The sequence below is a fragment of the Pocillopora damicornis genome, chromosome 13 (genome assembly GCF_964200805.1).
Source record: "Pocillopora damicornis chromosome 13, jaPocDami1.2, whole genome shotgun sequence".
In the NCBI taxonomy this organism is placed as follows: Eukaryota; Metazoa; Cnidaria; class Anthozoa; order Scleractinia; family Pocilloporidae; genus Pocillopora; species Pocillopora damicornis.
Window position 1 is genome coordinate 1,027,252 of NC_142682.1, and position 11,391 is coordinate 1,038,642.

At 37.2% G+C, this 11,391-nt stretch overlaps 4 protein-coding genes across 6 annotated transcripts in view; 2 read left to right on the forward strand and 2 right to left on the reverse strand.

The window, feature by feature from the left end:
* The window catches only part of LOC113681276 (NF-X1-type zinc finger protein NFXL1), a 33,203-nt gene extending 31,624 nt beyond the window's left edge, over positions 1-1,579 (reverse strand). Inside the window, exon 1 of the mRNA XM_027198356.2 lies at positions 1,105-1,579. Within this exon, the coding sequence (XP_027054157.2) occupies positions 1,105-1,438 (334 nt within the window). The 5' untranslated portion in view covers positions 1,439-1,579. The remainder of the gene's footprint in view (positions 1-1,104) is intronic.
* LOC113681280 (uncharacterized) lies at positions 1,538-5,646 on the forward strand. Of its 2 annotated transcripts, none has more exons than XM_089192859.1 (9): positions 1,538-1,680; positions 1,801-1,925; positions 3,169-3,295; positions 3,412-3,485; positions 3,603-3,651; positions 4,165-4,260; positions 4,377-4,424; positions 4,481-4,579; positions 5,233-5,646. In XM_089192859.1, the coding sequence occupies exons 1-9, from the start codon at positions 1,666-1,668 to the stop codon at positions 5,242-5,244; spliced, it is 645 nt and encodes a 214-aa protein (XP_089048985.1). In that variant the 5' UTR covers positions 1,538-1,665; the 3' UTR covers positions 5,245-5,646. The 2 variants fall into 2 exon arrangements, with proteins under 2 accessions (XP_089048985.1, XP_027054162.2); XM_027198361.2 differs by having other exon boundaries at positions 4,508-4,579.
* On the reverse strand, positions 5,632-9,018 carry LOC113681279 (small ribosomal subunit protein uS3). 2 transcript variants are annotated; one of them, XM_027198360.2, is made up of 6 exons: positions 8,858-9,018; positions 8,160-8,384; positions 7,441-7,535; positions 6,757-6,944; positions 6,144-6,337; positions 5,632-5,722 (listed from the first exon to the last, which is right to left on the reverse strand). In XM_027198360.2, exons 1-5 carry the CDS (start codon positions 8,987-8,989, stop codon positions 6,153-6,155), a joined length of 825 nt encoding a protein of 274 aa, XP_027054161.2. In that variant the 5' UTR covers positions 8,990-9,018; the 3' UTR covers positions 5,632-5,722; positions 6,144-6,152. The 2 variants fall into 2 exon arrangements, with proteins under 2 accessions (XP_027054161.2, XP_089048982.1); XM_089192856.1 differs by having other exon boundaries at positions 5,632-5,785.
* Positions 8,941-11,126, forward strand: LOC113681281 (uncharacterized). Its single transcript, XM_027198362.2, has 5 exons — positions 8,941-9,029; positions 9,098-9,137; positions 9,248-9,299; positions 9,932-9,996; positions 10,502-11,126. Exons 1-5 carry the CDS (start codon positions 8,970-8,972, stop codon positions 10,648-10,650), a joined length of 366 nt encoding a protein of 121 aa, XP_027054163.2. The 5' UTR covers positions 8,941-8,969; the 3' UTR covers positions 10,651-11,126.
* Positions 11,127-11,391: the final 265 nt, after the last annotated feature.

The window sequence follows — 11,391 nt, forward strand, 5'->3', positions numbered from 1 at the left end:
AAAAAATTGGCTGAAGAATAATTTCTTGAAGGTTCCTGCCTGTACTGGTGATAAGACTTGAATAATGTCTGAGAGCCAAGATGAAAATTTGTGTGTCAAGAGAATGTTGTAACTCTGGCTGTAGTATGTAAGGTATGTAAAATAATCTCCGAATCTGTCCACTCTTAGTTGCTCTGGAGATAAAAAATCTTCCCTTGTTCCCATGTATTCTGACCTCCTACAGTAACTGCAACTACCTGTCCTCCATTTGGCTGGGCAAACTTGATGGTCTTCTGTGCTAGATAGTCTACCAGTACTATCTTGGTCTTAGTGTGTGAAAGGGGTCTCTTCATTGATCAGAGCCTTGGCAATATGTGTTAAAGTAGTGATCTGATTATACCCCAGATTCTTGCCTATTTACCTCTTTTTTGGCATATCTTCTTTAAGAGAAGATGGCGCATTGTATTTGTCAAAAATCAATCAGATTTCTTTATTTTTGCTGAACGTCTTGAAAATGCAACCAATGTGGCTAATGAAGCGGCTGCATGTGAACAGTTTTTGATCCATTCAGGTTTGTCCAGGCATTGAACCTCAGATATTGTATCTACCACGGCAACTCTCATTGGTACTTCTGTACTCTGGTTGACAGCACTGTTGTTGTCTCCATTTAGATTCACAGGTAGTTTCTCTAAAATACCAAATAGGGTACTCTTACATGAGCAGTGAAGTAATGTTCCATCATCTGCAAACCTTGATCATGGCAACATGGAAAACTCATAAGTACCAACAGCTTCTTGGATTTCAATGTCTGGCCAACTCTTGCATATGATTATCATTCTCGCACACAGGTGCCTGTCCTTGCGCATGCTTTCAGCAAGAAATTCCAACGAGAATACAAATGCTGCCAGATTACAAGCTAGCCTAACTAATTCAATCAGCCACCCAGTTATGTTTCAAGGAATGAAAAGGAGAAAGGAGGGGGGAGGGGTAGGGAATGGAGGGGGAAGTGCTAAATTAAATATGTGCATTTTTCAGTGCTTTAAAACTTTTTCCTTCTCAGAAACTTCTAACATTTACGAACACAACAGTTCAATTTAAAAATATCTATATCATTAAACTTCATACCTTGTGAGGTGTTCCTGTAGTCCTGGAGTGTTTTGTTCAATATTTCACTGTCGTTGATTTCATCATCCTCCGAGGACTCTTCAAACTCGTCGTCCAATTTCTCCAAATACTTTTTCGCAGATTCCTTTATTTTATTCGCCTTTTCCTGTCTTTCTCTGGACACTTCAGTTCTTTGGGGAGACTCTCCATTATTGGCCACAGCGCTACTTGAACTTCCCCATTTTGAAGAGGAAGGAAGTGTATCTACATTTCGTCCAGTCGGCTTTGTACTGTTTTGCTCGTTTCCGCGGCCACGTCCCCGGCCTCTCCCCAGAAATAGTGGCCTTTTATTCATTTATGTTTCTATATAGAACTTTCAACGCCGCATTTTCCTCAAATCAATAACAAAGACCGAGAAGTTATTTCTTTATCAACGACAATATTCGACGCTCACGAGAGCGCACAAGAGAAAATTTCTTAAATCTGAGCCTGATGTAAGCAGCGGCTTGTACTGCAACAAATATATATGTCATGTAATGATAAGTGAACTTTTTGACAAACGCTGATTCACCACAAAGTAACATGGCTTCCAACTCTGTACGTCTTGGTTTCGATTTTGATTTTGTTACGTTAATTTTATACTCGTAAACTCGTGTTCTGTAATTTTTTGCCTTTGATATCAACCTAGACGAATGCTGTTTTCATTTTATTTTACAGGGCGGAAGTAAGCTTGGAGAAGGAGAAAGAGAACAATCCTTGATTTCATCACTGGAATGGCTTTGTAAAGAACATGATCGCGAAACTGCACGAAAAGCGATAGAAACACTACTAACACTAGCAAAGTAAAGCTACAACTATTTAATATTTCGAGGATTTATACGGTTCATACTCTCACAAGCTTGATGTTAAACGAGTTTTACCAACATGCGAGGCAGCGAGGCGTGCGAGGCACCATGCGAGGCGTGCGAGGCATGCGAGGCATGCGAGGCGTGCGAGGCATCGCAATTTCCTTAATTTTTACACATGACCATATCGTGGGCTCAAGTGTAGAACTCATCGAGGTCATGTTTTTTAAAGTTCACCGCTGACCAGGTTATGAAATAAAATATTGGATCGCGGGCTCAAGTATTTCCCAAATTATTAGAACAAAGCTAAAAATTCGGAGCTCCGCTTTCAGGCTTGGCACAATAATCAATATTCCCTTTCTTTGTACTCATGAGCCGTACAGGCGACACAAGGCATAAAACATTCGAGAAAATTATGAATAATTCATTACAATAACAAGTACAATAGTATAAAAGCAGAAAATTACTTACTGTTGAATTAATATGATGGCAGATGCTTGATGCTGATGCTTGATGCTTGATGATTGAAGAAGATTCGAAAAGAGATTCAACCACCATGTCCGAAGATCTCAGAAAGACACAAGGAGAAGCACCGGTCTATAAAAAACCCTAGGAGGGGTACCAGAGTCGGGATTCACATTTGGGGGCTCCGACGGGAAGGCACGTGTTATTGCACAAATAAATAACAAGTTTATTATTTCTTTTCTTAAATGTTTTCGTAGCTCAAGTGGATAAGGTGTCTGAGGATGAGGAGGTCGTCAGTTCGAACCCCGTCGAGACTAATTTTTTTTTCGTGTTAAAAAAAACCAACCAACCAAACTATTTCGGCATTTTTTGATATTTTAAATTTTTTTCATACTTTTAAATGTATTTTTTAAATTCTTTTTTATTTTTTGTGTGCCTCGCATGCCTCGCACGCCTCGCACGGTGCCTCGCACGCCTCGCTGCCTCGCACTTTGTAACGACCCATGTTAAACTCGTCTTCCACTACTTTGTTTAATAGCTTGTAGTTAAGGCTATGCTGAGAATGAGTACGAGCTTTAAAATTTTAGGAAAGTAAAAATAAGGAGGACTGTTTTGAAGGGAGATTTTCTGGATCATAATGGGAGGTTGTAACTTAGATGCCAACAGCGACTTCCTCTGTCAAAGATTTGAGTGTTATTTCATTTGTTAATTGATTTATTTAGTTTTTACCTATCTTCAAACATGATATCTCATGATTGCGTCTTTTTTTCCACAGTAACATAGTTAAATCTCCAACAGATGAAAAATATCGAAAGGTTAAAAAACAAAACAAGTCATTTTCTGTAAGAGTGTGGCAGCTAGCAGAAGCTCAGGAGTTTCTTTTCAGTTGGGGATGGCAGGAGGTACTGTGTAGTTTATGTGAGAATTAAATCAATACCACAAAGTTAAATTTCAGGAAACTATAATAAGGCTGATTTGAATTTTTGTTGAAAGCAAAATTGTCTGAATTTGTCTTTAGGATGATGACCATGTTGTTCTTCCATCAGATGAGGATGTTCAACTTGTTAAACAAATATTAATGAAGAAATTGAAGTAAGCTTCTTTGTGTGTTGGTTTGTTTTTTCATGACCTGTGCAAATGTAAAGACTTTGATTTTTCTCCTGTGAGATTTGCACCTTTATCCACGGAAACTTTATTTCCCTTTTTCAGCAACATTCCTTCAAGATCGAGTTCAGGAGTAGCCTCTAATTCTGAACCTGTAAGTCATCAACCTTTTTTTAATTTTGCCAGATTGTTTCAAATTGATCTTCTTTTAGAGCAATGCTCAAGTGTATTAAATTTTCTGATATTAATGCTGAGAGACCAGAGTTTTGGAGAATTCTCTGCTCACTAAGCAGAATTCTGTAGCTAAGTTTCAATGGCCCAAGTTATTTTTCAGCTATCAAGGAGGTAAGTTTCGAAAGAAACTATGGTGTTGCATTGGTGGGAGAGGATAATAGGGTAATTTAGGTTTATCAACTTAGTTGATATCATAAATTGGCCACCATAAAGAGTTTCAAAGCTGACATTTCAAGCTTTAGCCCTTTGTCAATCACTCCGACAAAGGGCTGACTTCATTCTAAATGGCATGGCTCTCATGGCAAGTATTCGTAGAAACCTTATGGTTTTAGTGCCATCAAGAAAATGCAGTAATATTGTTTTGTTCATAGTCACAAATGTGTAATACCAACCCTTGAAGCTTGCGAGGTTGATTTTCATTTAACAAAAACAGCTTACAGAGAGAGAAAGACAATTACAAGAGGAAAGAAGGAAAGTTTTGGAAAAGAAAAAGTTTGAGGATCAGGAAAAAGCAAGAATCAAAGCACAGGTAGAAAAAAAAATTCTCATTTATATCAAGGAGGAAGTTCTCTAATTGTTGGAGATAGAACTGGGTCCATCACTGGGTATATAACTTTGCTCTGTTGATGTCTAACTTGCACACAGATCCAGGCTGACAGAAAGAACATAAAAGACAGGGAAATGAGAGAGTCAGTAAGTACCAAAGTGGTTAGAGTGTCTTCAACTTCTGCTTTGAATAAACCTTATAGATCTCTATTGATTGTATCCTCTCACAGAGAGCAAGAAAACCGGAAAAATTTGGTGGAAAAATAACCAAATTTGGGGACATTGGTGTGGATCTAAACAAGGTATGTGATATTCATTAGACAAGCTTCCATGTCTTCTAGAATTACAGTAAAAAAGTAAATGATTTACTCTATAAGTATCATTTTCATGTTATCAATTATTACACTGCACGTGGACTATACTTAGTCTGAGTGGAGCTGCAAAAGCCAAGCTGGGTACACACAAAATGAAATGTGTATGGTCTTTCGAGTAACAAGATGGAGTTAGTTAACATAAGATTATAATTCTTAAGTAGTTGGATGTAGTAAATCATTATTTACTTCAATTGGTAGGTGTCTCAATCTGATTGGCCAATTTGCAGTTGTAGATAAGAGTATAGATAACACTGCATGGTCAACATGTCACGGAATTGTAGCATGCTGAAAGAATGGTTTTATTTGATATTATGGTAAAAAACAAAGTGAAAGTGTTTTAGCATGGTCTCTACCCTTACACAGGGGTCAAAATTTTGTACAGACTTACTCAGCTGCACTTCAAGAGACCACATCATTTTGACCACTGTGATTACAAATATTGTTGTCGTTTAGAGTACAGACCATATCAAACCATTGTCAATTTGTCAGTTTGCAAAACTGCTTGACACCATCAGGTAGTTCAACTACAGAGAAGGTCATGAAAAATAATTGTAATATTCAGATGTCTCTTGTATTTTCAGGGTGGAGGATGAGGATAAGTTTTCTCTTGATCCAAGTTCCAGGAATTCAAATAACTATTTAAGGCTGCTACTGCTGACCACAGCATATGACAACATCTCTGGAAAAGCTTAATAAAGCTTCAGAGATGTTTGATGAAGCTGGGGAATACAGAATTTAAAATTTATTTCAATTAAGTTGTAATGGATTGTTTTTACATAGGACTTCCATTTTCATTTGCTCTCTTAGACTATAGGAAATGGACTCACTGGTTTGGAAATGTAATGTTGACGGTAAATGTGATGTGAATAAGGCCTGTTATAGACACCCTGCTTGTTTGCACCTAATAATGAAATGGGAGATTAATTACACAAAAACTGGAATTCTTACTCTTAAGCTCTGTGACAGAATAAACCAAACTGTTTTTGCTTTGTTTACTAGTTGTTTATTTTCAATACTTGGAATTATTTTTTACACAGCAAGATGGCAAACAGCTGGTTGAAGCTTTCAGAACTGAAAAATAAAACAAAAAAGTGGATGTTTGGTTCCAGGTCTAAAACCTTACTGGTAGATGACCTAAAATTAAAAAGAAATAAAAAATAAAAAACAAAAAACAAAAGAATTCAGGATCCAAGTATGAAGGTAAATATTAATTTCTGGATAGTCTCACTAAAGACATTTTAAAATGCCCCTTCTTATAAAAGAGTGATATAAGGTTCTATTCCTGGAAAATCATGTTCTTGGACGATAATGGCCATGTCATTTGTACATTTCTCTGAGAACTGCCATAATCAACTCTTCAATGAAAGGGGAAAAAAAAAACAAACTTTCTTGCCAAATGTCAAAATTCTGAAAACTGATATAGCTTAGGTCCCATCCACCACAAAGCATCCTTAATTATTTGACTAAATCACAGTAAACATTATACAAATACCTGGTAACTCTACAATCCAGGAGTTGGTGCTGGCTGTTCAGGTTTGCCTCCTTTGTGTTCAGAGATAGGTGTGGCTGGAACAACCTCCTCTTTGGGCTCCACAATGCTGACATGATCTGGGAGTGGTTTTTTGGGTCCAGTTTTGCCAGTGGGGTCCCATGGTAACATTATCTTAACTTTAATTCCAAGCACACCTAATGGCAAAAATGTCTTTGTTAACAACATTAAGAGTTATATCATGTTCTAAAATAAAAATTTCTTATGAATCATCTTACAAGAGGCTCTGACAAAATGAATTCATTTCGAAACTTGTTATCAGATGGTTACAGCTAACTTTCTTGGGTGTCAAGGCAGCAACTCTAGATTCTTGCGGAGAGTACCATTTCAATATACTGCCAACTCAAGATGCATGTGTTTAGTGTTTCAACTTAAGTGTTACAAGTGTTTCTAGATAACCTATCTTAAAGAGAACAGTTACTTAGTTACCTAGTTGTTCTCAATCTCCAAAAAAAAAATTTGCCTCTCTTACTGTATTCTTGTGGACTGAGCATCAGTTAAGTATTTGTTTGGCAAGCCTACACAAGTGGAAAGTGAACTAGCAAGACAAACATACCCTGCCTGAGGTAGACATGTCTAATAGCCATATCAACATAGTGATTGGTTGGGTCTCCACTGTGAATCATCAAACCATCAACAAATTTCATGGACTTGGCACGCTGACCACGGAGCTTCCCAGACACCACAACTTCACAGCCTTTGGCTCCACTCTCCATGATGAATCGAAGCACACCATAACAAGCCCTGTTCACAATGACATAAGAGACTTTATTTGAATGATAACAGGGTTGTCACTAATTGCAGGCAGGCAGCCAGCCAAATTCTATCACTGAAATTGTTCAATATCAAACATCTTTGAGCTGCCTTGCTTGAAATTTCAGTTAGCAGCTTAATATCTCAGCTACAACCCTGCTATTGAATTAAAAAAGCAAGTTTGATGAATCAGATGTTCCCATGCAGAGATCAATTCAAATACAAAATTTAAATTCCCTTATCCAGCTTCAATAGCCACATTATCCCTTCATGAAACAAAGTCAAGATAACACTTTTAGAGCCAGAAAGAAACTCTTCTACAGTCATTTTCAAAATGACACTTCAAAAAAAATGTTGGCAATAGACTAAAATCCCTTTTATGTACATGTAATCAAGTTTGTAACTAGTTCATTCCATCAAATATGAAGATATTTACAATAGTCCCCATGTGTCCTTTTATATAGTATTAAATGTCGTGAATTCTTACCTGCGCACCGCCAGTCCACCAATCAGTTTATACCTAAGGGACTCACATTGGGCAATAGCACACAAACCTCTTGTGGCCACCTTTTCTGCATACAACTGGAGGGAAGAATTAATTATCAGTACATTTTCTGTTAACAATCTTGACGTTCTACAAAAATTATGCCAGTTCTTTTGCAAACCAGACAACAAAAATTCCCCTAAAATGGAACAAGTAGACTAAATATTTGACTATGAAAAAAAATTGTTTTTAGAACCCCAAGGGCTATGTCATGTCCTTAGACCTAACAAGATGACCTTAACTGGAATGATTTACTATATCTTGATTAGGCCATTTGTTTGCAAATCATCACCATGACTGCATGAACCAAAGTATCCTTCTTATCAAAGTTAGAGTCATCTTTAAAGTGAATATTTAAAGTGAATATTTGTTTTAGTAAATACTAAAACAGTGAGATAATATGGCACAAAATGAGGATTTTAGCTCATTTATTTCTGCAATGATAACAATTTTGTCAGGTGGAAGTCCCACACAAGTTGCTTGGAGGTGAATCCAATCAGAGTGTGCCTCCAATGCTATCCACTGTTATATTACATACTAATAAAATGAATATTAGTTTAAATGTACTTATAAAATGCAAAATCAAAGTACATGATTCCTCCAGGCCTTCCTTTATGACACTGTTTGACCTAAGAATTTGATTACAAGATTTCTACAAGTACCTCTACAGTTCCCTCAGGGAATCCAAATCTCTTCTGTACCACAGAGGTAAGTTCACGGATTCGTCGTCCCTTCTCTCCCAGGACATTCTGAGTCCTGGTGGCCAAAATAATGATCTCAGTTCGGATCGGAGTAACACGCACTTCTACACCACTGTACCCATCTTCTGCTAATTCACGAGTTAAAAACTCGTTTAACTCGGCTTTGAAAACGCCATCAGCAACGAACTAAATCAATCAAAAAGTTAGAAAAACAACTTAAGCACATATTGACAAAATTTATATACCCACTGTTCCGTTTCATAAGTAAGGGAAAAAGCCAAACTTTCAGTAAAGGATCTCAGGGAAAATATATAAATAACTTAGCTTCATTCCTTTCCAAAACTTTCCTCAATCAATGATTTCTTCGAAATCCTAGATTTACAATCTGGTATAACACTGATTGCTTCACTCGAGTGGGCAAAATTTAGGTTCAGAACAGCACTATTTCCCTGGATTTCAGAAAATTGCTAGCTATCAGTACTCAGTCATTTGAGATTAAGATACTACGACAAAAATAAATCCACTTCAATCTTGGCCGTAATTCGAACATCATATCGAACTAAGGTGTCGAATAGCGATCCAAACAATTATATTTCACTACAGTGATGTGAAAATTATAATTCAAATCGTTACAACAAAGATCTTGTGGGTTTTCAGACCTTCTTTTTCTTGCTGACTTGAGCCGCCATGATGACTGCCGCGAAAGAGAACAATCCCTTGTACCATTGGGAGCTTTGAGACACTCGCGCACGCGCAAAAATCAATACCGCCATGTTGACGAGCCGGTGCATTCGCTCGATTTCCAAGCTCTCTTCCTCAGCGCGCCTAGTGGTAAGAGCAAACTTTATATCAGTGAGTTTATATATCAGCTCTCATTAATTTAGGCCTTCTTCCTGCAGCGCCATGCCTCAAGACTTCAGCAAGGAAGCTGTAAAGAAGGTAAAACATTACATAAGCCTTACCGCACGTGTATACATATAGTGTGAAAGTTTGGAATCTTTACTCCGGTCTAAAATTTACGATGATCTTTGATTTGCCCATCTTTACAGGGATTAATGTACAGATTGGATTATTAGGTAGATCGTCCACGGGTGGTCAGTGGTAAGTAAAAATTTTGATTTTTTTATGTCTATGAAGGTTGCCTTTGAGGGACTGGAACTACAATATAACTACAGCTAGTTGTCACCAACACCATTTTCAGGGGTTCTAAACTGACGTTTCGAGTGTCATGTTAGAAACTATTGATAGTGGCTAATTTACTTTATCAACTCATTTGATGAAATCTAATTATCTTGTTTTACTCGCCCACCAACGCAGCACCACAGTGTCTTTAGAAACTTGATCACTTCATTCATTTTCAGGGGTGATTTGTTTCGGTTGAGGAACCACCAATTGAAAACATTCCCAGTTCTCTACAAAAAACATGCAAATTCCTTCACTCTGCACATGTAATTCTACTTAAACTGCAGCAAATTGACCCACCAACTCCTGTGATCTGATCAGTATTGTAATCCTCCCTTCCAGAAGCCATACTTTTCCTCATGAAATAGTTTGGAGAATCTAAATCAAATCCAAACCATGTTATTACCTATACAAAGTATAGGGCTGTGTGGAAATCTTACCTAACTCCTCCTAGTTTTTCCTGCTCTTACCATAAATGACACTGGTGTTCTGCGACGGAAAACAAGTATTCACAACTGTCTAAGTAAGTTTCTTTTTCTTTTGTTTAATAGCTTAGCTGCACAAGGCAAGTTTGGCAAGCGCTTCACCAGGAGTATTTATGCGACAACAGTAGCAGGTAAGAAAGTGTAATCTGTTTTCTCTCAAGATCTGATTTGTTATTAGTTATTTTTCCTATAATACTGACACATTTTCAGTAATTAGTATGTGAAGGCCAGAATAAGTGTTACTTCAATAAGTTTTACCATAATTGATGTAGTGTTCTCCTTTTCATGTTGTAACTGGTCAAATTTACTGCTTGTATTACCTCTTATTACCAGCTTAAATTGCTTGGAATTCTTGGAATTTCAAGAGAAAAAAAATATTGCACTACTGGTTTGAAAATTCAGCCTACCTGTCATGCAATTAGGGGAGAACACCATTAATGCAATCCCTGCCAGTGCTACTACATTTACTGCTGTTACTACACTACTACAGAACTACTGTCACTGCTGCTGCTGCTACTGTAGCTCTACAGAGCACAAACCGTAACATTCCCATATTGCAATATATAGTTCAACTACACTTTCAATTGGAAGAATGAAAGTAAATATCAAAGACTGATAGTGTTATTTGATTACCAGCTGATTTTGCCAGGATACCAGAGATGATGGCTAACAGTCTAATTGAAGCTGCTGGAGTTGATGCTGGCGTAGCTGATGATGATGACGAAATGACGAGTTCGGTAAAGAAGGGGAAACATAGAAGGATCAATTGTGGCTGGTGTAGCTGATGACGATGATGAAATGACAAGTTCAGTAGAAAAGGCGCAACACAGATAGATTAATCATGGTTATTAACAAAGGATAAAGTGACAGTGAAATGTGATGGGAAGCTTTGTCAAGCACTGTTTTAAAGTTTAGGTTCATAAGGAAGACCCTGCACAATTCTTTTGCCTATCCTGAGAGCCTCAGCTTTCTTTTTATTCTCATTTTATCAAACACTTTTTTTAGCCTTTGACGAAAGTATGAGAAAGGAGTTTCTAAATTTCCAATGTATGTTTAGACAGTTTAAGCTTGCTGATGTAAAAAAAGCTGTTTTGTGTGTAGAAATATTTTCAAAACTCTGCTCTGATAAGCACTGATAAAACATGTAATTTTGAAAATTTAATGGAATTTACATGAAACCAGAACTAGCTCAAGAGATTGAACTCCACAGGCTTCAGATGTTCTCTCCTGAAGAGCAATAAAATTTGACAGTTTTCTGCTACTTTGAGCTTCTCTGTAACATTCATGCAGTTATTTTGCTTTGTCTTTTTTATATCTTGTCATTTCAGCAGTTGTTGACAGATGAAATCTTGAATCACCTGATTAGGAGAGAATGTGTAGTCTTGCATTGAGACTTGTGCTGGTAAATTTCTGTTACATACAAGTGTGCTGTGTTGTGTTTTTATACCCTCAAGCCTTTTTGTTGAAAGCTTTTTTCCCTTTTCTTCCTATGCCAGTCTACTGGAATGTTGATGATCAGTAATACT